Source organism: Scylla paramamosain, chromosome 8, assembly GCF_035594125.1.
Source record: "Scylla paramamosain isolate STU-SP2022 chromosome 8, ASM3559412v1, whole genome shotgun sequence".
In the NCBI taxonomy this organism is placed as follows: Eukaryota; Metazoa; Arthropoda; class Malacostraca; order Decapoda; family Portunidae; genus Scylla; species Scylla paramamosain.
This window is the reverse complement of record NC_087158.1, coordinates 24,915,087-24,942,578: the sequence shown is the minus strand read 5'-3', so window position 1 is coordinate 24,942,578 and position 27,492 is coordinate 24,915,087. Positions and strand designations below refer to the sequence as shown.

At 39.7% G+C, this 27,492-nt stretch overlaps 1 protein-coding gene across 3 annotated transcripts; it reads left to right on the top strand.

The window, feature by feature from the left end:
- Positions 1–380: 380 nt before the first annotated feature.
- LOC135103021 (uncharacterized) lies at positions 381–27,492 on the top strand. 3 transcript variants are annotated; one of them, XM_064008873.1, is made up of 16 exons: positions 382–2,394; positions 14,644–14,764; positions 14,930–15,011; positions 15,397–15,538; positions 17,481–17,653; positions 17,855–18,002; positions 18,348–18,499; positions 18,717–18,822; positions 19,234–19,424; positions 19,684–20,140; positions 20,657–20,803; positions 21,294–21,377; positions 22,282–22,347; positions 22,628–22,740; positions 24,897–25,025; positions 25,858–27,492. In XM_064008873.1, the coding sequence occupies exons 1-16, from the start codon at positions 1,260–1,262 to the stop codon at positions 25,993–25,995; spliced, it is 3,384 nt and encodes a 1,127-aa protein (XP_063864943.1). In that variant the 5' UTR covers positions 382–1,259; the 3' UTR covers positions 25,996–27,492. The 3 variants fall into 3 exon arrangements, with proteins under 3 accessions (XP_063864945.1, XP_063864943.1, XP_063864946.1); XM_064008876.1 differs by lacking the exon at positions 382–2,394 and adding an exon at positions 12,580–13,283; XM_064008875.1 differs by lacking the exon at positions 24,897–25,025 and having other exon boundaries at positions 381–2,394.

Below are 27,492 nucleotides of genomic sequence, written 5' to 3'. Positions count from 1 at the left end.
AACATAGGTTTTGTTAGGCATATCAACGTATGCGTACGCGTACGGTAGAAGTCATCGAAATATTCCCATAAACATGCTATTCATTTTGACACACACGATCATGTACATCGGATCATGCTTAATCTCGAATGAACTGTAATTAGCTGGCGATTACGAGTGTAGGACGTGATCGCCATCATGTTAGCGGCTAGAACTCACTATCACGAGTCCAGCACATGATCCTCAAGACAATGGGTGAATCACACACACACACACACACACACACACGTTCATTTTATATATATATATATATATATATATATATATATATATATATATATATATATATATATATATATATATATATATATATAATATATATATAATTATGAGAGAGAGAGAGAGAGAGAGAGAGAGAGAGAGAGAGAGAGAGATCTGCGTGAGGTTGATATAGCAGTGCATTAACAGCTAGTACAGTTGAACTGAATAATGCATGTTGCGTATAAGAATGATTGAAAACTACCTAGTGACACCGTAGTACTTTGGGCAAGTGGAAAACTTGGGTGATTTTTTTTTTATGATACAGCGTAATGGTAACAGTAATATAATGGGTGAAAAATATATGATATAAAAGAATGAAAAAGAAAGGAGAGAGAGAGAAAAAAATAAATAAATAAACGACAGCACGATTGCCTGGCACGGGCACAAGTATACAAGTTATTCCCAGATGAAGCTCACCACACCTCTTAAGTTGCTGGCGTGTACTTTGTTCCTTATACTGAGCCGGGAAGAAATCCCATCTTACATCAATATGAATATCAAAAGTAAATAGCAGTATTCATACCACTCATATCCTAACAGAGGGAGGCAATATAACCTGGTAAAATAAAAGTACAAAATCAGTTGGTGGCACCTCGCGGATACAGGGAAACTGGGGAGCGGGGATGGAGAGGAAAGTGATTTAAGAGTTCAGTAGCATGTGTTGTCGTGAGCGGGTAGGGTGTGCTCGGGGGTCTCTCGTGTCATCTCGTCTTGCTCGTTCTTAGTGACACGTTTGAGAGTGCAGAATCGCTTTAAAGGCTTTATATGACTAGTAAATTGGTGGATCAATAGATATATCGTGATGCCGAGAGTTCACGGGCCATGGATGACTCTATGAAGGAATTAGTGATTTTCTTTTTATGAGTTACTGAGGTGCTGCGAGTAAACAGGTGACAAAAAAAAAAAAAAAAAGTGAGTTGATTGCGTAGGTGAAGCGTTGAAGGAACACAAGCTTGACAATGACCGATAGCCACACTTATATCAACACAGGACCCGCCACCACCAAGACAGCCGATACTGCAGACATCGACTTCCTGACAGATGCTAATGTATATTACAACCTACCACCTCCTTTACCCATGGGGCTCTGCCGGGGGGCGTCACTCCCTCGTGGACGTTACGCAGCGCAACATCAGCTGATGCGGGCATCTTCATCCTGCCCTGCATCACCCAAACTGACTACTGTTACTGCTGCTGCTCCTGTACCAACCACTGATGTCAACACCCGTGGGAAGAGAGAAGGGGAGGCTCTTGCACGTCCCGTGAAGTCGCCTTTTCCCATCACGCCCAGGAGGAACGATGCTACTCAGGAAAATGGAGGGAAAGATGCACCGCTGCCGCCGCTGAAGGCGAGAGGAGTTCCAAAGCCGAGGAGTAAAATGCTACCACATACGCGCTCCTTCGATCTCGACCACATATGTCAGAATCTGGTGAGGGTAGCCACTAAGCCTCGCAGTAATTCCTTCAGCATTGATCTTCCATGGAGACGGAGGAAGAAGGTGGTGGATGCCACGCCTCCAGGTATTAGAGAAGATTCCGGTGAAGATGGCCACATCGGGCTTGGACAAAACCAGGCAGGTGCCTCAAAGCTCGAACCTCCGAGGGAGCCCAACCCGCTGTCACACTCAGAGCTTGAACACTCAAGGGAATCCACCTGGCAGTCACACTCAGTGCCCGAACCCCCAAGGGAACCTGCTCCGATGTCACCTGCAGACCAGGGCCCCCAGGTGCTTAACAGTAGCAACAATAGTAGTAGCAGTAGCAGTAGTAGCAACAGCAGTAATAGTGAAAATTATTGTGATGGTGAAGACTGTTCGGCGGACGTGCGTCCTAGCGTCACTTACCTAAGGAGATGCGGGCAGCGGAAGCAAGTTGGGCGCAGTAGCAGCATGGGAGGAGAAGTGGTAAATGCTCTTTATCATTGCACTGCTACGCTTCCTCTTCATTCAAGAAGTGCGTCCAGTCCCGTCGACAGTTCCAAGGCGAGTGCGGATCAGCGACCTATGCTGGACGTGAACGCAAATCTAGATGAATGGTTGCGAAAGGAACGGTGGCTGGAGAAGAAACGATGTTCAAGAAACTTCCGGTCATCAAGTAAGTAATTCCCTTACGTAACTTGTATTCACCAGCCATTACGTATTTACACATATATTCACAAATTACATGATAATGTGGATACCTTGTGCGTTATGTCATGTGGCTGAAAGTTAACGGATCGATCGAAGGAAAGGTTTTCAAAATATTAGGTTGGGGAAAAGAAGTAAAAGGAAGTGGCTTTAAATAAAAATTTCACCTAAGTAACACTGACCTATTTAGTTACTTAATTTATATTGTGCAGTGTATACACATATGTTTGCATTTAATCAGTTGCGTAGTTAAGGCTGATAGCCTTGGATATTTTTGCCTTGTAAAAGGTTTTTACAACTAGACAACAGTCAATGTGTAACAGAGCGGAACTCGACTTGCAGAAGCTCTTGGCAAACTTGACAACCCTAAAGGATTTTTCATTAGTCAGAAACTTCCTGATTTCAGCCAAGATGAGTGTTGGAAGTATAAAAGTTTAGGTTGAGATATTTTATTTATGTGGATATATTTTGCTGTTTTTTTACTTATTATTATTATTATTATTATTATTATTATTATTATTATTATCATCATCATCATCATCATCATCATCATCATCATCATCATCATTAGGCCCCTTTGTATTTTTTCTGTGAATTGCTCCTGTCATGAGCCTTGAAAGTAGTGTGTGATCCATGAAAAATAGTAATAAACATAGATATGCAAGTAAAAAATAAATCTATTAATAACAAATAAATGTTTGAAATGATTATATAAATAGAGAAGAAAATATATAAATAAAATCAATAAAAAATAGACAAATATGGAACTGATTTAACCGTTTTCATGATAGTGTCGAATGTTAAAATTGCTTTGTTGTGACTTTTTCCAAAGCTGTGCATGTAAGCTTTTATTACACGAGGAAACTCAGCCAAGGGAGCCAAGGGGTGACGTAGCGGCCTGTGTGAGGTATGGGATTCGCGGAAGTTGCAAGTTTTCCTGTATCAATATCTCTCTCTCTCTCTCTCTCTCTCTCTCTCTCTCTCTCTCTCTCTCTCTCTCTCTCTCTCTCTCTCTCTCTCTCTCTCTCTCTATATATATATATATACACACACACACACACACACATATCCTGGGCGCGGCGTGGCAAATGGGCGAGCTTCTTAATGTGTAGCCCCAGTTCACCTAGCAGCAAGTAGGTACGGGATGTAACCCGAGAGGTTGTGACCTCGCTGTCCCGGTGTGTGGTGTGTCAGTGGTCTCAGTCCTACCCAAAGATCGGTCACTGTGAGCTCTGCGCTCTTTCCGTAGGGGAACGGCTGGCTGGGTGACCAGGAGGCGACCGTAGGTGAATCACACACACACACACACACACACACACACACACACACACACAGAGAGAGAGAGAGAGAGAGAGTCATAATTCTCGGAGATTGTACGTGTTTCGGTCCTCGTCGTAATTGTTATTGTTGTTGTTGTTGTTGCTGGTAGTGGTGGTTCTGCTGTCGCCTGTTTTCTGGACGGGGCCTACCTAGTATAGCTACTTGAATAGAATTTCGATGGAGAACACTGTCCTTTCCTGTGTCCTCCTTTGCCAGTTCAGATCACTGCTATTTGCAAACACTACGTACATTGCAAAATTAGATTAGCCTGTATTATGAATATCTTACAAATGTATATTATCGTTTCCTGTCTTCTATATTTCTAAAAGCTATATAATCACTTAACAGTTTTAGCATGTCAGTGGAAACTCTCCTGATCTACGCCTTGTGAATACCTCAAACCTATTATGTTACCTTACTTGAAGGGGAGAAAGTGACATTAATATTCACCACACCCTACATGATATGGAGTGGGAATAAGTCCGGAGCGGCTGGCAACCTGGTGACTGGCAAGCTTAGAGAGTCAGGTGTAGGAAGTAATAAAGTATAATTTTTTTCCTTGATGAGTCACGCGTATGAGTGTGCTTCCTCGTAACTTGGCATCATCGTGTTAATCGTTCCGCAGAGATAAAATAAAACAAGAACAAGGGATATTGTATATAGAAGGAGATTATTTAATGCAAATCGTGACGTCATTTAAACACGGCATAGCTCTTGAAACTCTTTATCAAACAAACCCGTGTTCGGAAAAGTTATGTCAGAAAGAAACGCTCGCGTCTTGCACCTGCCGTTCCCGCGAGTGGCCGAGGATGTGAGGGTGCGCGAAGAATTAGGGCGCGAACGAAGAAATGTGAAGGAAAAATTGGCTAAGTGAGTTCTAATTTTGGGTAGAGGCGAAGAATTCCTGCGCATGGAGAAAGGGTAGCGGCGGGTATGATGGACGCCAGGCTGATACGGTTCACCAGCACAGCGTGGGTACGCGGGGCCGGGGTGCTGCAGCATTGGGGAACCCAAGATTTTTCCTAAAAGCTGTGATGCTTGGCCATTACTGCAGTAACACACACACACACACACACACACACACACACACACACACACACACACACTCTCTCTCTCTCTCTCTCTCTCTCTCTCTCTCTCTCTCTCTCTCTCTCTCTCTCTCTCTCTCTCTCTCTCTCTCTCTCTCTCTCTCTCTCTCAAATGTTCGCGCCCTACCCGCATCCCAGGAAACAGGAAATTACTTACTATTGACGTAATGCCACGTGTGTTACGCGCCTCAATTTTTATTATTCACTGTATGCCTTCTGTTCAGTTTTGTATTTATTTTGTACTTCCGGTGGGCAGTTCAGTTAACTATTTACTCATTTATCTTCTTTCATTCTGATTCTCAATTATTAGAATTTGTCCTCATCTTTCTCCGCGTTTATTGCCTCAGTTTGTGATGAAAAAAAAAATGAAGCTAAGGATAATTCGTTAATGCTGTGTTCACTATCTTGGCTGAGGCGAGGAAGGCGCTGCGTAGGTTGGGTTCCTTACTTCCTTGCATCGCTGTGGCACAGGTTGAATTTTTTTTTTTTTTTTTTTTATCTCGCACCAGCTGTGTGGGTGTGGACGGGGAAGGGAGCGGAAAGGAAGGAGGGATATACGTATACAGGACGAAAAAAGAATGTTCGTTTTCATGTGGGTTGATTTTTTTTCCCATTTGTCCGACGCGCTCCTCTCTCTCTCTCTCTCTCTCTCTCTCTCTCTCTCTCTCTCTCTCTCTCTCTCTCTCTCTCTCTCTGAGCCAGATTTGAATTAGGTAATAAGTTTATGCATCGTTTCATCAATTATTCCTGAATTCGTTAATTTATGTACGCTTTTCTTCCATGCTTTGTGATTCTTTATTAATTTACTCGTTCGTATGATAAAATACCATCTTGTTTCATTTATTCATCCGTTTCTTTTTCCCTTTCAGTCTTTTATTTGTTATTCATACATTTTATTACAGGTTTATTCATTTATAGCATACTTTCTTGACTCATTCATTCATCCCCTCGCCTTTTCATTGGCTCAGTATTGCAATGTGGTTGCAGCAGCTGCGTGTGCCAGTCAGGAGAGCAAGTACAAGTGTGTGTCACTAATCACGCCCACTACACGCACCCTTCCTTGCCTCCTCGCCTCAGCACCACAGGCGACTGTCCTGACAAAGATCCTTGCCCTCACACCTCTAATTTTGTCCTGCCCTCCTTCCTGCCCTGAGCGGCTTGACGGGTGTGAAGATGTCATCACCGCGGTGTGTGTGTGTGTGTGTGTGTGTGTGTGTGTGTGTGTGTATGTTCGGTGCTTGAAGCTGGTTGGTCCCTGCACTGCTCAGTAACATGACGCAGTAAATTAATGAGATCTGCTACTGGTGTTTGTCGGTAGCTGTTGATGACACGTGCTTCCCCTTCCCCCATTTCTCTCTCTCTCTCTCTCTCTCTCTCTCTCTCTCTCTCTCTCTCTCTCTCTCTCTCTCTCTCTCTCTTAAAAAGACGTTATTACTCAGTCTTCTTTGTTTCTTTGTTACGAAGTCTACAAAACAACCCACATAATGATGCCACATTACTTATACCTGCCTACCATGCTTGGCTTGTTGTGAACCCTTCTGTTAGGGAACAACACATGGGGCTGTCGGTGCGGGAAGGGCGTGAGGCAGCTGTTGAGACGTGGATTACAGGAGTCTTTCGCCACATCTGTTCTTCTGTTGGGTTAGTGGTGATGTTGGTGGTACTGGTGTTGGTGGTGGTAGTGGTGGTGATGGTGATGGTAGTGTCGCGTACCTCTTTTCCCAGAGCTGCTGCCCCTTTGTGGACTTCCCTCCCTTGCCCTCCCTTTCCCCTCCCCTCACTTCCTTCCTCTTCTTATCCGCCGTTCCTCCTTCCTCTTTCCTCCTCTCCCGTGCTTTGTGCTCTACGTCTCTCACGCCTCTTTTTTTTTTTTTTTTTATTGTGTCGGCATGTCTCTTCTCAGTTCATGTTTCCTAGAGAAGATTTGCTCACCCCCCTCTCCGCTTCATGTCCTCCCATTCCTTTCATCTTTCCCTCCCTCCTGTCTCCCCTTACGAGGGCTTAGGCCTAGGGACTGTCATGCCTCGGGTCTGGGTTTATGAGAAACTAATTGAAACCAAGGAGAAGGAGGAGGACACAGGGGAAAATAGTCATATTTCCTTGCTTTAGTTCTGATAAATTCGTATTAACGTGTGTGTGTGTGTGCGTGTGTGTGTGTGTACTCAGTCTCTGCCACTTTCCCTCTGGCCAGAGCATTCACTAATAGATCCATTCAGATGTTGCTTAGTACATTGCTTACCTTGTGGGTATTATGTTCTCCTATTGCACGCCATCAGCCTTTAGTTTGTTCTCAATCAAACAAACTCTGGGATCATCTTTCACCTCTGATGTCTTTGTGTTCTAGTTACTGAGGCGAAGCTTGTGACCAACGACCAGTGTCCTCACCATTGTAGGCCATTGTGGCCCTAACAACCTTCCCGGCGAGTCCTAGGTGGCTACTTAGTGCCTTATTTTTAGAAGTGCTATAGAGCGAGTCCAAGATGGTGATACTTTTGAGTCATAAACAGATTTGCAGAGGCTGGTGGGTAAGGCGTGGCCGGGTGAGAGCAGCAGTAGATAGGTAAGGAGAGAGAGAGAGAGAGAGAGAGAGAGAGAGAGAGAGAGAGAGAGAGAGAGAGAGAGAGAGAGAGAGGTAAGGGAAGGTTGAGGTTAAATATAACGCGGTTTCAATATCAGGCTTCTACGTTTATTGACACTTGAACGAGGAGTCTGGCGGCTGGTGGGGAGGTGGACTGTGATGGCTGAAAGGTTTGGGTGGATCCTCTCGTCGTGTTGTGTCGATGTTGACTTGCAATGGCCACGGGCAGCGTCTGGCGAGATGCGGAAGCTACTTTTTCCCTCTCAACTAAGGGCGGCATACTGTGAACCATCTTACGTAACGACTTCCCTTTACCTTGTAGTTGATTTTTAAAGCAAATGCGGCTGTTTTACTTTATATTCATAGAGCACGTAAAGGGAACAAAGGAAGAAATTTATGTGGTAATGGTGTGACCTTCCTGAGAATTGCTAGCTTTACATCCCAGTAGCTATTTCATGCCAACCATCATGTTTGGCTTCAAGAGAGAGAGAGAGAGAGAGAGAGAGAGAGAGAGAGAGAGAGAGAGAGAGGACCAGCCTTCACGTACGTCATAAATCTGCCTTCAAACGGTTACCGAGGTTGGCGACGCGTGTGGTGAGGCACTGTGGAGATGGCTGTCCTGTTCCTGGGTTGGTCTGGCGCCGCGACGCTCCGTGATAGTCTTCTCCCTCCTTCCCCTCCCGTCTGTTTACCTCCCGACCAGTTATCCTGACGCGAGGGTTTGCACGTCTGGAATATAAAAGCATTTTTATCCCTATTCGCCACATGGCTTATTGTTGCTTGTCTTTAAGTACGGTGAGTCACTCAGCTCCGCAGGATGAGTGGCTGGCATTAATCTGTGACGCCTTCTTGCATCACTAGGCACTCAGGGCGGCGGGGTGGGCCCTGGTAGAGGAGCACAGTGACTTGGGCCTAACACGTGCACATCTCTTCCATCCCTTGTGGGCGGACATTTTTGGGCGGAGAGTCAGAGCAGCAGGCACAGTGAAATGATGCAGGAAATTCCACTTATGTTGTTGTTTACGCCATCCTCTTGTGCGATACAGTCTCTAAGATGCCATGTGTTGTTGTCGTTGCTGCTGCTAGTGTTGGTGTTGATGTTGTTGTGTAATTCCTCCTTTGGTACTGTGGACGCGCCCAGGTTAGGAAAATAGTGGTTCTGTATTCCCAACTTGTAAAAGGTTGTTGCTAAAGGGGACCAGGCGAGGGGACTGAGTACTTCCCCATTCTGTATTTCTCTCCAAACTGAAACAAAACGTGACACCATGACTCGGCCACCCTTCATGGGAAAAGTGAACCTCTACTACTACTGTTATTGTTATTATTACTTCGAATTTTCCCCATCTTTCAAAACCGTATCCATTGTTTTCCCCACTCACACCAAGCTTTTCTGGCCCGTCCTCATCAACAATCGAGCCGGGTGGACTGTATACGTATTAGCACGAGTGAAGAAATCCGCTGCCTTTCTTCACCCTCTCTTCCCCTCTCCTATCCTTCCTTCCGCCACATATGCATTCAGCTTGTGTTTCCCATGTGTGGACGTCCAGCTTGTCTTGCTTCCCCATGTGTGTTGATCGTGTGTTCCTCAGGATGGGAGTGCCTGTGATGCCGAAGGGCGCGTGTAAAGCCCCATACTCGCAGTTCACATCCTTCGCCTCCCTCCCCGTCGCCAGCCTTATATGGTCCCTGCTGCTCTCCTCTCACCGTTCCCACACGTAATGCCTTGCTGAGATCACACTTCGATTCAGATGGTATTTGTGATCGATTTTTTTTTTTCCTCAGTTGCCTGTCAGTGTACTGTACGTTATCAAGGACCTAACTTAACCTCACTTAACCTGACCTCATTTTCCTGTGGTTTTGTGAGATGAGGCTGTATATTTTTCCCTTTTTCCATAACTTTCTAATAATGCGAGAGAAACAGCAGGAAAGATATGTTTTAATTAGGAGATTGATAGAAATAGATAAATAGTAATATAAACACTTTGAATTGGTCTGTCACCTTTTATATCTTAAGGATAATTGAAAACCCTTCCCACGTTTATTTCCAATTCCACAAATAGTCTCGTTTGCTGAAAGGAAATACCGAAATTATTATTGCGACATTACTTACTTGGCACGGCGAGACAATGACTTGAGGTATGCGGAGAGAGAGAGAGAGAGAGAGAGAGAGAGAGAGAGAGAGAGAGAGAGAGAGAGAGAGAGAGAGAGAGAGAGAGAGAGAGAGATTATGTTCTATTTCTGCCTTCTCTTTCTATTTTTCTCTTATTATTGTATTCTGAGAGAGAGAGAGAGAGAGAGAGAGAGAGAGAGAGAGAGAGAGAGAGAGAGAGAGAGAGAGAGAGAGAGAGATTATGTTCTATTTCTGCCTTCTCTTTCTATTTTTTCACTTATTATTGTATTCTGAGAGAGAGAGAGAGAGAGAGAGAGAGAGAGAGAGAGAGAGAGAGAGAGAGAGAGAGAGAGAGAGAACAACGGGGGACAAGAACGAGAGCATCGTCTACTACGTATACTCTGCTCATCCCCCCCGGAGGATGGCTAGGGCTAGTGTGACCTTCAGACCAATATAGTTTGTGACCACTTGACGCCGACGAACCTGCTGAGCGTGACGAAGATGGAGGAGGAGAAAGAAGAGGAGCAGGTAGAGGCAGCAGGTGAATCAGTCCCGTGCCTCTCCCCGCCTGAAAACAGAGGCTTGTGTAGGGCACGGTAGCACCCAAAAACCCACCTCGTTCTACTTCTCCCCGCCCCGCCCCGCCCCGCCCCGCCTAGCTCATTCCCTCCGCAGCCCTCCCCCTCTCAGCCTCTCGTGTGTACGCCAGAGGAAAGGGAAAAAGGCAAGGTGTAGCGGGATAGTGGGTGATGTTACTGGTATTTCCTTGGTTTCTTCTTCATTTTGGTTGTTATTACCTTCGGCGTTATGTGATCCTGTATTTGTAGCAGTATTTTATCAATCAGTCCATTATTATTCTTATTATTGCTATTTTCCGTGAGTGTGTGTGTGTGTGTGTGTGTGTGTGTGTGTCTGTGTGTGTGCACAGGTGGGGGCGGGTGTGTGCGTGCGTGACCGTTGTTGATTATAATAGATATTACGATGAAGAAAAAGAAAAAAAGAAGTTTATATCGTAAAATGCGAGGATTTATTCTTTGTGTGTTGCATGGATGTTATAAAAAGCAAATGTTGATTACTAATGCAGATTGCTATCATAAGTGCAAACGAAAGTGTAAAGTAATTAATAAAGCAGTGAAATCAAGTGACAGCTGATCCCCGGATGAAAGTTATGGATAGATAAAGGAAATATATACAAGGCATGGCCAAAGTTGAAGATTTATCCTGGGAAAGGCAGACACACGAAGAAAACGTCATCCTGGGAATGGTTTAAGAGTCAGAAAAGGCCTGGCTGGGTACTTAAGAGTGTCGGGTGTTGGGAGAGGAAATAGCAATCGGGTTACAGGACCTGAAACTTGATCAAGGCGACCTCCGTCCTCACACACCACCCCTGCCTTCCCAACTGTGCGTGCCTCACACCTTACACCCTCTTATTTTTTTCCTTTCTTTTTCCATTTCCCTCCTCCTTCTCCTCCTCCTCCTCCTCCTCCTCCTCCTCCTCCTCCTCCTCCTCCTCCTAAACACACACACACACACACACACACACACACACACACACACACACACACACACACACACACACACACACACACACACACACACACACACACACACACACACACACACACACACACACACACACACACACACACACACACACACACACACACACACCTGTCATAACGTTTCTGTGGCCCACGGCAGTAGAGGAGCCACGTAACATATGACTTCCAAGTAATGTTGACAGGAACAGCCGTGTTTCAGTGTGGTATCTCCTAGGGCGAGACATCCACAAGGAGTAAATAACCAGGCATGTGAGGCAGAAGTTGAAAGCGAGAAGTATGTTTATCAGTTACACGTGCATTCATATTTCTTTCCGTCTTATATTACATTCAAGTGGGCCGCCTTGAGATGCCCCGCCGGCCTGGTATCGCCCATGGTCCCAGACAGTCGCTCTACTCCAAGGGCTCCGAATAAGAACGGTGGCCCCTTAGCCGTGACTCATGGTATAGGGTGTGAGGGATGAACTAGCCACGCCTGTTAGGTTATAAATAGCCGAGGGGAAGGGTAAGATGAATCTCCCCTACCCTTTCCCCACCACGACCCAGGTCCCAAGGAACGGTAGGGCATTCATGTTTTAGGGCTGCCTCTTGAAGAACACCTCATTGTGATGCTCGAGCTGCTTCGATTACCGGTCTTGCTGCAGTGTTGTCTCATGAAGGAGGGTTTTCATTCATTTATTTTGCTGTTATTTTTCTTTATGATGTTTCACCGCATATTTTGTTTAGTTGGTGGTCTTTACGGGAACCTGACTAGAGAAAATATGGTATTTCAGTGGGAGAAAATTCATTGGAAGGGTAACTTGTATAAACGTCAGTCTAAGCTGTATTGTGACTGATGATACGTATAATCTGTTGAATGGGCTAATTTGTGGACTGTGAAAGATTGTTATATCGATTATATGATTACTTTATTGGTTGTAGGTCGATAATATCAAGGAATGCAATGTGTTTCAGCAAACAGTATACAATATATTATGACCTAATTTAGTTATGACAGAGACTGCATTTTCAGATGTTTCGGTGTCTTATTTCGACTCGTTTTAAACAGACAAGTGGAAGTTTCGGGGGTTTTCAAGTGTGCTTTCATAATTCTATTGATAGTTTGACAAAGATTCATCGTAATTTTATTTTGTACAATGAAGCTCCTCTATCACACTTAAAGAGACCGAGGAGTGCTCCTGCGTTCGAAAGTGAGTAAGCCATAGGCACATTATGCAGTTGAAGAACTGCACACATGAAATCTTCCAGAAAGTGTTTATGCTATGTAAAGCATAGTTTTATCTTAATAATTCAAGTGAACTACGAATTGTATTATTAATCTGGCATGCGATGATAGGTTTCCAAGAAAGAAGATAGGAAGGCAGGTAGGAGCTGGAGTATCAGGGACCTGCAGCATCCTGTGCGTAAGAGGAAGTTATACCGAGTAATGATAAGAGCTTGGGCGTCAGGAAGATGTTTGTCGGTCTTTGTTAGTTACCTAGTAGTCGCCTCAGTGTCAAGTGATCTCGTCTGCACTTCAGAGTTTTTTTTTTTTTTTTTGTTAATTGTCCTCTTCATGTTCGTGGAGACTGGGTATGTCTCAATTACGAGCGAACAGACAGATGAGTGATGCTAACTCACAAGGCAGAGGGAGGTTGAATATTTCCCGCCGGCGGCGAGATCGCCGATATGAATCCGACCCCCAGTTGTTAGCTACGATGATACCCCCGAAGCCTGTCAGGCCAGCTGCACCGCCCAATGGTCCTATGCTTTGGCCCCCCTCGCCCAGCACCAGAGACCTGAACAGTGCATGGTACACACCACTGATTCCCACACTCCAGCATCCGTTACCTCCCGCGGGCGCCTCTACTTCTAGATGGAATCAAACTTTCCCCCGTGATTCCCACCCTCCTCATCATCCTGCGCCCAGCCTCAAACAGTCTTGCAGGCATAGGAGCGTTTCATTAATACACGATACCTTCTTAGATAGAAAAGCAAGGAAAGCAATCCAATCATACTCATTTATCCCGCCGTCATCGCCACCCAAAGAACGTCCACCATTGCCACCCAGAGGTCTGCCAGTTGCACCACCTAAAGAGCGATCACTAGTGGCACCCAAAGAGAGTCCACCAATTCCACTACACAAAAAACGACTGATAGTGGCTTCTAAAAAGCGTCAGTGTAGGGAGACGGCCTCCCAGAAGCGCCACCACGTTACAAAAAGTAAGGAAGAGTGATAATAACAGAGTAAAATACAGTAAATATGATTTAAAGAAAAGTCAAATGGGACTTTGAAATCGACTAAATGACACACACACACACACACACACACACACACACACACACACACACACACACACACACACACACACACACACACACACACACACACACACACACAGATAATATTTATGGCTGTCACTTGGTATGCTGGGGTTCACACAACGCTCGGGCTGCTAAGGGTTTTCATTCAATGAGCAGTTATTGCACTCTCTGAGCAAAAGGCTAGGGTGTGAGGTGTGTGAAAGGTCACAGCCTCAATCACTGTTTGGGCTGTGGGAACTCTGAACTTTTCCGGAGGGTGATGAATGGTGATCGTGAGTCCAGCATGTGCTTCATAGGCATCTCTGCTTTCATAATTTATTCATATTACTTTCAGATTTTATTGCTTTTTATTTGCTCAGAAATTGTGCTTTTGTCAAACACTTTATTGCTCATTGAAAGTATGTTTATTTTATTTTTTCTCAAGGTTTATGGGGAGGAAAAGGTTTTGAGCTTTGTTTTTTTTTTTTTTTTTTTTTTGTCTTGAGCATTCTGTTCCCTGTGTACAGTAACCTCAACTCTTATTTGTCCAGTAGATTCTATTGTAGGCGATCTTGTGTAAAAGAAGTTCCATGGTCTGGCAGTGGAGTTAGAATTACCGTAATTAGTCACTTGCAGACATCCTCAGTTTTACGGTACGAGTAGTTGGTGGGCACTCATTTCCTACACTGATATATATATATATATATATATATATATATATATATATATATATATATATATATATATATATATATATATATATATATATATATATATATATATATATATATATATATATATATAAATATATATATATATATATATATATATATATATATATATATATATATATATATATATATATATATATATATATATATATATATAATTGTTCATAGGCACTTAATCATGAAATTTTCATTCAGTTAATTTTTAGTTAATTTCATGATACTCAAAACAGTGATAGCATGATTCAGTGGTATTTGCACAGGTGCTGCTTAATCTGCAGTGACATTCTCATCCACTAAGTGATTTGAGTACCATGTCAGACATCTTGATTAAGATTGTAATCAAATCTCCTTTGATTGTGTGGTGCATTTTGTAAAAATTATAACATCCTCAACACAGTTTCATGTTTAACAGACATCCCCACTTTATATTTCATAAGTAAAGCATAACGTGGAAGAGGATTAGTCATGATTTCCAGATCCAACAGACTTAGGGGACAAATTACATTGTAAAATACTGATTGTTTTTCATACTTGTCTTTTCCATTTAGATGAGAGCGGTGAAGTGGATATCAGCATCTTGCATGCATCCGATGGCGATAAGTGGAAGAATTACCTGTATGAGGTATTCACCCACCTGGTGCCTGGGGAGGACAGGGGACGTAGCATCAGGTACCCATACAAGCATTGATTTTGGTGGAATGTTATAAGTATATGTTGCGATGCAATCATTAGTGTGTGTGTGTTGTGTGTGTGTGTGTGTGTGTGTGTGTGTGTGTGTTGTGTGTGTGTGTGTGTGTGTGTGTGTGTGTGTGAGTAATTAGTGCCTTTTTTCAGAGTTGAGGCCAGCAATGTTGAAGAAATCGAGGAAGACTTGGGTAAGCTGCAAGCTGTCAAACTCAAAGGAGCAAAACTACAGGTGAGCAGAAAATATGTCACCAAGAGAAACATCAGAGCAGTGAGATGAGCCAAGCTTCAAGTTAATTACAAGTTTTCTCGTACAATATACAGATTTTTAAAATTGTAATTAACCTTAAAAATGATGATCCAAGATGTGGTTGTATGTAATATTTTGTAATTGTTCTATGTGGTATTACTTTTAGATTGAAAAGAAAATATTGTCGCATTCTTTGCTCTTCCAGTACTCCTCCATGTATTAAAACATTATTGGCTCAGGATTAACACAATTCTAGAGTACACTTGTTTCAGCTAATCTTAACACTACACGTTATTGGTATGTAAATTTCACTGTGTCATTGCATTGTACAACTGATATCCTGATGATAAAACCTTTACCTTTACAGATTGTAATTATGTCACCCTGCTTCCTGGACCACATAGCTAACCATGGCAAGAGTGAGCTAGGTCAGGTGTTCAGGCCAGAGAAGGTGTTGGCTTTGTTACTGGGAGTGGAAAACAGTCAACTGACCATGGCTCATCTTTCAGGTATTTAGAGTTGCCCAGTAGCGTTGAAGCAGAAATGAACAACTGTAGAAGCTATTGAATCTACCCGTGTTTCTGCTCCGTATATCGTTACCGGTCTTGCCATTTATTTATATATGATGAGTTTTCGATATATTGTTTTTTCAGTATTTCACATCTACGGCGTACAAAGGCGTGTAAACAAGCGCCGTCGGCAACGAGTCGAACCAGCCCAAGTTATAGTAAAAGTTAAATGTAAATTTTTAAATCAAAGGTGTCAGGGGCAAGCTTGTGGTTCACACTGTTTCTGAAGAAGTTTCCCATTTCCGTATCTAGGCTGTGTCACTTAAGAAATAAAAAAAATCTGTAATAAACCAAGTAGCTAATCTCCTCAGATAGCTTTACAGTTTAGATTTATCAACAATCCAAATACCGGATCGGTTTTTCTTTTTCTCTCTCTTTTTTTTTCTTTTTCTTTTTTTTTCTTTTTTTTTAAGGACCAGTTGCCGACTGCCCTGAGGTCGTTTGACGTTTATGAATTTACCGGCCCTGGTTGCCAGTCAGGATATATAGACAATGCTTTGTGCTTATATAGATTGAGGACAGATGAACACTAGGTTCAGTCGAGGGAACTGGCCGTCCTCGCCCGCACCTTGTTCCGCACCACTTGCAGTAAGGCACCACCTATACTCATTTGTAACACTCCCTTTAGTAAGGTATTTTGAAATAATAGACTGGTAGTAGTACTGGATTGACAATTTTAGAATCATTATACGAAAAAAAAAATATTAGTCTGAACAATATTATTATATGTCACGTTCTCTCTCTCTCTCTCTCTCTCTCTCTCTCTCTCTCTCTCTCTCTCTCTCTCTCTCTCTCTCTCTCTCTCTCTCTCTCTCTCTCTCTCTCTCTCTCTCTCAATTATTCAATTACGCCTATATTAGTCTGTGTGTGTGTGTGTGTGTGTGTGTGTGTGTATATATATATATATATATATATATATATATATATATATATATATATATATATATATATATATATATATATATATATATATTAGATTCTTAGTTTTCTTTCTGGCTTGTGCAATGTTTCTACCCCGGATCCTTAATAACAGAATAGCCTCTATGACGAAACATCGGAAGGAAATTAATACATCGTTCGCCGCTGTGCTCGCTATGTTTTATATATTGAAGATCCGGTTTCCTATCAACTGCTCTGTCTCATAATGTGATCCCCACCCGATATGGACAAACCACGCTTGAAGTGTTTCTGGAGTTCGAGAAAACTTTCAGGAGAGTAATCAAAAAGCAATAGGATCTAAATTTTCTCAAAGAAAAACCTGACCTATTCGGAACTACAGATCCTGGCAAACTAAATTACTAAATCTGGAACCAAGTGCCCAGGAAAAGAATAAAAAACTCTAGAGCAGAAAATGAATCGTATTAGTGAACGTTTCTTATCTGGTTGGTGTCACTGTTTGAAAGCGCTTATTTACACGCCTTGTGCGTCGTAGACTTGAAACATTGATATATATATATATATATATATATATATATATATATATATATATATATATATATATATATATATATATATATATATATATATATATATATATATATTCTCTTTGACATTCGGTTATCCAGGAAAGATGTGAATTCAGCCTGTTTTGTTGTAAATAAGGCAACAGGGGTTTAGCAGCGGAACTCCATACACGTGTAGGATAACTAAGGAAGCTTTTATGATCATCAAGAAATTAAAGCTGAAGGATGTAAAACAAGCTGTATGGCTTCATTCATGTCTGACTTGCATTTATTTATTTATTTATTTATTTATTTATTTTATTTTACATCTCCAATATGACATTTCATGGCCTGCTCATTTTGACAAAAAATAGAAGTACAACAGTCTGGAAATGGTGACGACAGTTATTCACAGCTTAAATAATGTATCTTGCTTTCAGCATTGTATTCATACTGTGACTGGCACAAACTGAAGGTCCGTGACATGGATCCCAGTTTTGTAGATGAGGTTCTGACTGAAGGTATTAAAATTCTGAACAACTGCGAACTTTATTCCAAGTACCAGGATGAAAGGAATGCAAGATTTAAGGTCACTCCTCGCAAAGTAACAGAGGTATGGAGTGATTTTTAATTGATTAATATTCTGTACACTCCATTGACAGTGTCTAGTTATTATCCTTGTTATATGATTTAGTTTTTCGTATATAAGTTTTCTATCTCATGAAACAGCACCATGTCATGCATTAAGCCAATAATTGTGGCTGAACACAATAATTGTGTCTGAGTGTTGATAAATACCTTTTACTTGTTACAGATGCAGCAGCTGGTGCACCTTCTCCTCAATGATCCTATAGATACCAAAAAGGACATTGAAATTCTGATTGAAAGTCCAGGCAAACCCAGTGTCACAGTGGAAAAATTTAGGTTGAGGAACCCCTACACAATAGAGTTCAGAATGCCAGGTAAAGGAGATCTGTAATGGTTTGATATTGGATCTCTGCATATCTAGCTTTTTTTAAGACATGCCATAAGACTTTGTGTATTCTATATTTTTTAAAAAGGCAACTAAATGCAAGGAAATAAGGGAGATAGGGAATAGGAAATCTGTATTCTTATTCAAATAGTATTACAAAGCTTTGTTACCTTCTTTAAGAGCAATCTTAGACTGTGATATACATAGAAAGTATTTGCTTTTTGTATGTACCGTAGATTGGTGTATATAATACTGTTACAAGATGCATAAGGAAAACTTAGAAGATTAATGTAAAGGTTTAAATCTACAATGTGCTTACCTCTATTTGTTTCAGATGAATTCCTGGTTGGGTCATCCCTTGTCCTAGTCACTGTATTGGTGCAGAAGCAACATATTGGATCAAGACAATTGAAGTGCGAGAGTAGTCTGGACTCTATGAGAGCTCATTTGTCCACACTCTCAAATCCAACAATTTTTATGTGTCAGGTAAGATAGGAAGGCTTTCCCTGTTTTTTTCTTGTTTATTTATTTATTTATTTATTTATTTATTTATTTATCTATTTATTTATTAGCATTTTTCAATCATATTTTCAAACATAATATTTGTTTCTCTTGTCAGTATTGCTATGGTTAATGATTAATTGTTTGATTACTTCACCATAACTTCCACCACAAACAATATTGAATCTGAAATTGGTCACAGGCACTCAACATCAATCATGCAAGTAATCAGCTGGATCTGAAGATGACAGAAGCAGTGAAAACTCAAGTCCCTCTCTGCAAACTTAAGGAAAAGAGAAATGAAAAATGTAAGCCACTTGGTTTAAACAAATGTGTCGTATTTCAGCAATTTATTTATTTAAAATTGCATTGCATATTTAATTTACATACATGATAATGTCAATTAGAATATGGTGATAAACACTTGTGCATAATATCCTCTTTATATCATTATTGTTGCTAATTTACAATAAAAGTTAGAAAACCTCAAAGTATTGTGATTAATAATATATAACTGTGTGGACATGAAGTCACATTAGAAGTTAGAAAACCTCAAAGTATTGTGAGTAATAATATATAATTGTGTGGACATGAAGTCAAATAATTCATAAGTTTTTCAGACCTCCAGAAGATGTGGACATCATGTCCTTGCTGTTTTTTAAATTAAATTCTCATGAGGGTTGTTTCAGAGCTCATTATCTATGAACTTATTCATACAGGCTATTCAGAGTTTCCTACATGGGTCCACTTCAGTGCCTATTATGGCCTTGAGCAACTGACTTGGGCATTACTTGAGATCCCTGGAGGAGAAGCAGCACTCAACAGACCAAATCAGCATGGGCACACTCCATCTGTGCTGGCTTACCAGAAAGGTTTCCATCTCCTTGCACATAAACTCGAGGATGCAGCTGTGAGTGAAGTAACTTCATGCATAATGTGTGGGTAGTGTGTAACATGGTTTGGGCAAAGAAAACATTGGCTTTGGAAAAGATTAAGTGAATCTCTACAGGTGTTATGTGTATTCACAAATATATATATATTTTTTCAAGATCAAGGAACAGTTCTTTGGTTTCCATATTTACATGATAAAATGGGTTTTGTCTCAACTTCAGCTTCAATACATATTCCGTCTATATATCTGTATAAATGTTAATTTCTTTTCCTTGCAGTTAATGGCCTCCTTGGCAGAAAAGCTGAACTATGAACCTGTCTATTACAAGAACATAAGCAAGGCTCAGAGTACAAATATTGCACTAGAGTTATACAGCAGTCCCCCACCTCCTCGACCACTTAACTCATCTTTGTATGATCACCCCCCATCACCTCAACAAGTACTGAGACATACAATGGGATCCTCATCTGTGGAGGTTCCTCAATGTGGTTCTGCTGGAGATGACCCCAATTCAGCCGTATCAGAGCTTCCTCCTCCTCCTCCTCCTCCTCCTCCTCCTCCTCCTCCTCCTCCGCCTCCTCCTCCTCCTCCTCTTCCTTCTCTTCCTCATCCATGTGAGTATAATCCATCCTCCACCTCACTGACAACCTCAGCCCAGAATGATGTAGGGAAGCAAGATGGACGGTACCTGGACATGAGAGCAACACAAGACTGCAGAGAAAGTGAATTATATGGTAAGAATCGTATAAAAGTTACATGTATCTTTTCCGTCACCATTATGTTCTCATGAAAGATTTCACACCAGATACTTGGTAGGAGAGAAACTTTGCCCTGTTATTGTCCAAGTTCTAGTGTGACTTCCCATGTAATATATGGCCCTACAGAAGATCAAGACATAATATGTGTGCATATAGTATGTGTGGCTCAAAGGACTTGAAAATTCACTTTGTTATATAATTATGTACATTTTTGCATTGAATCTTCTCCCTCCTGGCTGAATAAATGTGGTGGAAATAGAGATTATGATACAAGATATTGCATTATCTCTCTCTCTCTCTCTCTCTCTCTCTCTCTCTCTCTCTCTCTCTCTCTCTCTCTCTCTCTCTCTCTCTCTCTCTCTCTCTCTCTCTCTCTCTCTCTCTCTCTCTCTCTCTCTCTCTCTCTCTCTCTCTCTCTCTCTCTCTCTCTCTCTCTCTCTCTCTCTCTCTCTCTCTCTCTCTCTCTCTCTCTCTCTCTCTCTCTCTCTCCAGAATACAGTGAGGATGTATACACTCTTGTAACAGCATGGCTAGAGAAGACCAATATGAAGGCATTTGTTGAAACACATCAGGAAAAAATTGGTGAAGTTAAAAGCAAATTGGACCTTAATACCACAAGAGAGGAATATTACAGTACAGGTTAGTATACCACTATGTGTGTTCTTAGTATTTTTTGGATGCTTACATACATGATTTTTGAAGTGATATGTTATAAACTAGTATGCACTTACTAACATTGAACTATATATTGTCACTTATAACTTGTAATATATATTATTGTTTTATTTATGTTGTGTGGGAAGAAAAAATTGACATCTCTTCTAAAGGCTAAGATGTGGAGTGCTTGTTGGTGTGATTACAAATGTAAATGTATGTGTATGGATGCCTTGTCTTAAGAAGTCCCCACAAAAATTTTACAGGCACATAACCACACACAGAAAAGCATCATCATCCTTAGAATGATGAATGGACTTTAATCCCATATTGTGGACACTATTTTTTTTATGTCTAGATTTCCAACCTCACCTAGTGCAGGTAATGGTAGTCATAAGGATGGTACAAATTCTTTTATTTGTTTTTATATAAATCAAAGATATAGGATGCTTCATCACTTTATTTTGTGTTTCAGAGAGTATAACAGGAGCCTCTGCTGAAGTGGCAGCACATGAGGCTGATAAGACTATGGTAGAGCAGTTCTGTACCTTGATAAGAGGTAAGTGTGCAGTTGTATTTTGAGTTGTAAAGTATCCTGAGTTGGAACTTCATAAAATCTTAAAATTCTTTAGCTACCAAATCACCAAATCTATATCTCTTATAACTTTATCCATCTTTTTTACTGACACTCCACCAGAAAAGGAGGGTTTCTATCTATCTGATGCATCACTTTCTCTGGGAACATAACTGACAAGATGGTCCCAGCCAAAGATTCTCTGATAGCATGTGCCTCTGCTATATTCTCTCTCTCTCTCTCTCTCTCTCTCTCTCTCTCTCTCTCTCTCTCTCTCTCTCTCTCTCTCTCTCTCTCTCTCTCTCTCTCTCTCTCTCTCTCTCTCTCTCTCTCTCTCTCTCTCTCTCTCTCTCTCTCTCTCTCTCTCTCTCTCTCTCTCTCTCTCTCTCTCTCTCTCTCTCTCTCTCTCTCTCTCTCTCTCTCTCTCTCTCTCTCTCTCTCTCTCTCTCTCTCTCTCTCTTACTCTCTTACATGTACTCCTTTCTGTCATTCCATCCTCCAGTTGGGCTTCCATTCTTGATAGGCCTTTCAATATTACATGATCTTTACAAACTGTTTATGCTTCATGATGTGCCTACCTAGGTAAACCAGCTCAATGTGTTTTCTGCCCATTGCACCATTACACAGGTGAAAAAAGATACACTGAGATGGTTAGGGTATTTTGAGATGATTAAGAGTGAAGGTGTATGTAAAAAAAATGCATACATACGAGTATGTTGATGCTCGCAATCAAATCCATGAGAACTTCCATACGTCTTTGCCTTTTATTTATTCCATGGATGATGAATATTCATTAGAGATGTCATGTAACAGAGTTTGTGATGAAACATTTCATAAGATTTAATTAATGCATAGTAGTTGTTTGTTTTCTAATCCTACAATCTTATAGGAGCTCGTTCTTCTTGTGAGCCACCCAGTGACTCTGTTGATGACTTGGACTGTGGGGCAACAAACAGTGAGTAGTGATTGTACTGTGTCCACTAATTATGTTTACCTAGCTGAGGTAAATCTAGAAAGAACACTGAGTAATGTTTTATAAAATTTGCTTTGTCCTTGTAATCTAAAGTGAGATGTGAAAATAAATACACCAATATACAAAGTATGAGTAGAATTATCAGAATCTGATTAAATTTTACAATGAAAGTGGACTTGAAAATTAAGAAAAATATTTTTGGCCATTAATTATTCTGACTATTTTTTGTAAAATCTTTTTTTTTTTTCATTTTTTACTCAAGATATGTTGTCAGAATCCAGATGTGAGCTGACTGCCTGCACTGCATCTGCTTCAAAAGTGATATCTGAGGAGCAATCAGAACAAATGGCTTCATCCTCTGAGCCAATGGGATTGGTATGAAATTTTCTCTAAAGACCTGTGATTATTTTCCTCTTTTCTACAACCAACTGTGTAGTTAGGTTGAAAGAATCTTATCACTGTATACCTTGTAAATTATAAAAGATTACTGAAAGGGACAGAGTAAGGGGACTGGGAACCCTTCCTCAGCATTTCATTCCTATGATGAGATGAGATGTCATCTTCAGCCTCATATATATATATATATATATATATATATATATATATATATATATATATATATATATATATATATATATATATATATATATATATATATATATATATATATATATTACTGTGATTTACGGTTTCAGTCAAACATCATAAACTTTTGCTTACATCTTTTTATTACAGTATATATATGTAAGTTAAACACATAAGTTAAACACCCATTGGGTTATTACACATTGGATTTCAACTTTCATTTCGTTCTCTGTTTTCTCTAATATATGTTTTTGCATCCTTATCAAAGACCCACCTCCTCCAGTTAGTTTCCACTCACACCATACACCTATAATACATCTATAATACATCCCATATTCATATTGTTATCCAGTCACTTCTGTGATATACTTTATGATTCTTCAAGGCCCATGAATTCAGCACTGATATATCCTTTCACTATAATTTGTTTTAGTTACTATTCCAAATAAAAATATAATTTGTTTTAGTTACTTTTCCAAATAAAAATGTCTGATCCACACATTTTATACCTTTCCTAACCCTTTCCCATTCTTCATTATCTTGGATCTTTTTCACTCTCTCAGTCAGTATTTTTCCTTTAACCTTTCCAGTTATACTGGAAAATGCATAAATACTTAATGCATACTTACATAATGACTAGATGGTTCTAAAATTACTATTATTAACAATTTATAATTTCTATACTCTTATGCCTTTTGCTTTCAGAATTATTATTATTATTATTATTATTATTATTATTATTATTATTATTATTATTATTATTATTATTATTATTATTATTATTATTATTATTATTATTTATTTATTTTTTATTTTTTTTATAAAACCCAGACAGAATTAGGCCCATTCCTTGACAGCTTAATTTTCCTATTAAGTAATGGCATGAAAACTTGTATTGTTGCCTTAGAAAGAAGCAATCAAACACAAATTATTCTGCAAGGGAGATCTAATGAAGGAACATGGGAAAAGGATAGTCACCTCTTCAAGAAGCTCCAACACCTAAGGAATCAAACAAATTACTCTGCAAGGGGGATCTAGTGAGGGGACATGGGAAAAGGATAGTCACCTCTTCAAGAAGCTCCAGATGTTGGAATATACAGTACAGTTATTGAATACTGTAGATATGAAAATCAAGCCAGAGTGCATAGAGTCACAGTTTGCATAAATATACAACTGAAAGGACTAAAAGGATGTTTATTCAGATAGGTGTGCTCAATTAATTTAAAAGCAAAAATTTATTTATATATTTATTTATTGTAAATAAGGTTTGGTCAGGAGCAAAAGGAACTGGAGAGAAAAAATAGCCCACTAAAGGTGCCACATCCTAAAGGAGATGGTGAAAGCAGGTCCAAAATTACCTGGAGAAGTACATTGAATCTTCCTGTTTAGAATAATTAAATTACTGATAGAAAAAGATACAAAAGTATGCCAAAGGTTCCATAGTTTGCCAGTAAGAGGAATGAAAGACTGAGAATACTGGTTGACTTTTGCATTAGAGAGGTGAAAGAAGAAAGCCTTGATCACAAGGTCACAGGAGAGAATGAAAACAGTCAATTAGAAGACAGCTGATGAACTGAAAAGCCTTGAATTCCGTCCTGTTTAGGTGACCAGTATGAGTGAAATGTTCCCTGGAGACACAAGGGGAAATGTTCAGGGATTTTGCCTGTGCCACCTAACTATTAGCTGTCTCAATAATTATTCTATGCCTGAATATGGTAATTGTGATAATGAGTTTACTATAGATAAAGAAAAGATATCTTATAATGAAAGAGAGGAAATTAATGCAGTATGCAATTGAGTTTGGCAGGAATAGGTGATGTATAGAGAAATATATTCTGGAAATATTTTTCTCATATGATCCTGTGTAAGGATTCGTCTTGAGTGCAACAATCCATTGTTCAATAATGTGTGAAGTACTCAAGTACTAAAAATTAATCTTGTTCCAGAAAATTTTGCCAAATATGATGCCACCTGCATACAATATTGAGGAGCGTCCGCCTCAACCTCCTCCTCGATCTTACAACCAAGAGGAATATTTGAAACCAGGAGACATTAATGCTTTCAAGAATACTTTGGTATGGATATAGATTACATGTTTCTCCATGTATGAATGGAAATGGTTGAATAAGTGCAGTGTTTTGTTGAAGTTAATGAAAAGAAAGGTAGATGAAAGAAAATATTGTGGCAGTAGGATTTATTTATTAAGATTTACAATCTGGTGGTAGTGACCCATGCGGTTGAAGAAGGAACAAAGGTAATACAACTCTAAATGGAGCTTGGTAAAGAAGGACTATGTTTAGTTGTGAAAAGAGTGATGTTTGAAGGACAGACTCCCAGACGTCAAGGCCACACTCTTCCATTCATGACTAAAACCATCATGGGAAACAAACAACCACTTGCATCTTAAAAACATACAGTTTAGAAAGAACTTAATAACCAAGAAAATCTTAAGTATATTTGTTATTCTTTACTATGTTAATGCTCCATTGCTCATATCCTTCCTCCAAGCCACATCAGAGTTATGTTTTGAGAGTTGGTGCTATGTCAAAGGGATCATGGTTCATGCCAGTACTGCATAGACTAGGCTGAGGGAAGGAAGATTTATTGTTCCTCTTAATTTATCCCTTTTAGAACACTCAGGGTATGTGGTAAGTAAAAGCAGCTAGAGCTGATTTTCTTTATTTTCTATTTATTTATTTTTTTTCAGGAGAGCTTGCCACTTACTACTTAATATTTTTTGAAATATTAATCCATTACATTTTTCTCATTACCTTTAGTTTTAATTCCTTGTACAAAATATACTCATTATACTTTACTTTCTAAATGGATTAAAGAAATATGTTCACAGCTGTTAGAATGTAGTGAAAAAGATTTATCTTTAATAAAAAAAAATTTTTGTTTCAACAGGTGATTGGAAGCACTGAATCTGACAATAGAACCAACAGGTATTACACCGCCACACTGAGAAGCAGGTCTAATTCAGCAGAGAGAGGGGCACATTGCCAAGATCAGACAGCAGAGATGCTTTATGCCACAATTAAGTAACAAAATTGAATTGGTTACACATCAGGTTAGTATATAGTAGATACTTATATCAAAGTAGCTGAGAGATAGCAGACAGATAAAGAAAATGACCATAAAAAAGGAAGAAAGAAACATGGTATCACAGGTTGTATTTTCATAAATGTACTGAATTGATACAGAATGTAGGCATCTTGACAGTTACTATTGTACCTCTGGTTGTATTTCTGGAGGTTTGTTAAGTAATGTCATAATCTTGTATTTTACACCTGCCATGTAATTCTCTCTCTCTCTCTCTCTCTCTCTCTCTCTCTCTCTCTCTCTCTCTCTCTCTCTCTCTCTCTCTCTCTCTCTCTCTCTCTCTCTCTCTCTCTCTCTCTCTCTCTCTCTCTCTCTCTCTCTCTCTCTCTCTCTCTCTCTCTCTCTCTCTCTGATTTTGCTTTAATATGTAACAGTGTCTATCAACCAGTTATTATTATTTGTTAGAAACCATGTATTGTTCTGTCAATGTACTCCAGAGGGAGTAATCATGAGATGCATGCAGAGTACTGTGGTAAAAAAGTGCAAAACTGTTCTAAATATTTTAAGTCAAATGTAAGTTTGATATGACTAGCTTTTAGTTATCTGAAATATTTTATGATACAATAGTAGAGTTAATTGTAAAATAATGAAACTAAAGATTTCATCATTTGATTAAATTATGTATCATTCTTATTTTTTCACATTGAGTTAGGATTAATTCATTAATTTCAATAATATTCATATTTTATCTTGAAAATTCTGTGCAGTACAGGTATTGGTAGGTATTGCCAAAACTAAATACTTCAATGATCAGGTAAAGTGATGAGGTATAGTAATAAGATTTTATTGCTGTAGTATTATGTATTTAATACTGAAAATTGTCAATGAAAATCAGTGGTGAGTATTAAGTTCATTGTCATATATCCAATTTGAAGACAATACTAATTGTCAATTTTATGATTTATGTATACGAATAGTTTTGTAATTACTTGCTCTTCTGTTTCGTCTCTTGTTCGACTAATATTCATGATTATTCACTTCTAACATTGGAAGTTGAGAAGCTGTTTACAGGTAATATTTTATTTTTCCCTTAGAAAGTTAGATTGGCCTGCCCATGGTAATGTGTTTAACTTTTATTATAAAACATGGAAAGTAGACCATTGGTGTGCCTGCAGTGCAGGCATCTGAGTAATTCAAGTGACTCCTTTAGGACTATGTCTTGGATTGCAGGAAACTTCTTTACCTCCCTTTGAAATACCTAAGCCAGGCTGTACTTGGTTGGCTGCTGCCATTTTTTGATCATGATCATCCATTTCAGCCATCCATGAATTTCTCATATATGAGAAAGAGTTATAGGGGACTTTTTTTTTTATGTGAATAACATTATTTGAGAATTGGATTTACAGTCTTGTAAAAAGTGTCAGGTAATACTACTAAGGGACAGTGACCAAAGATGATGTTTAGTGTTTAATATTGATTTAAATAAATATATGTGCATTA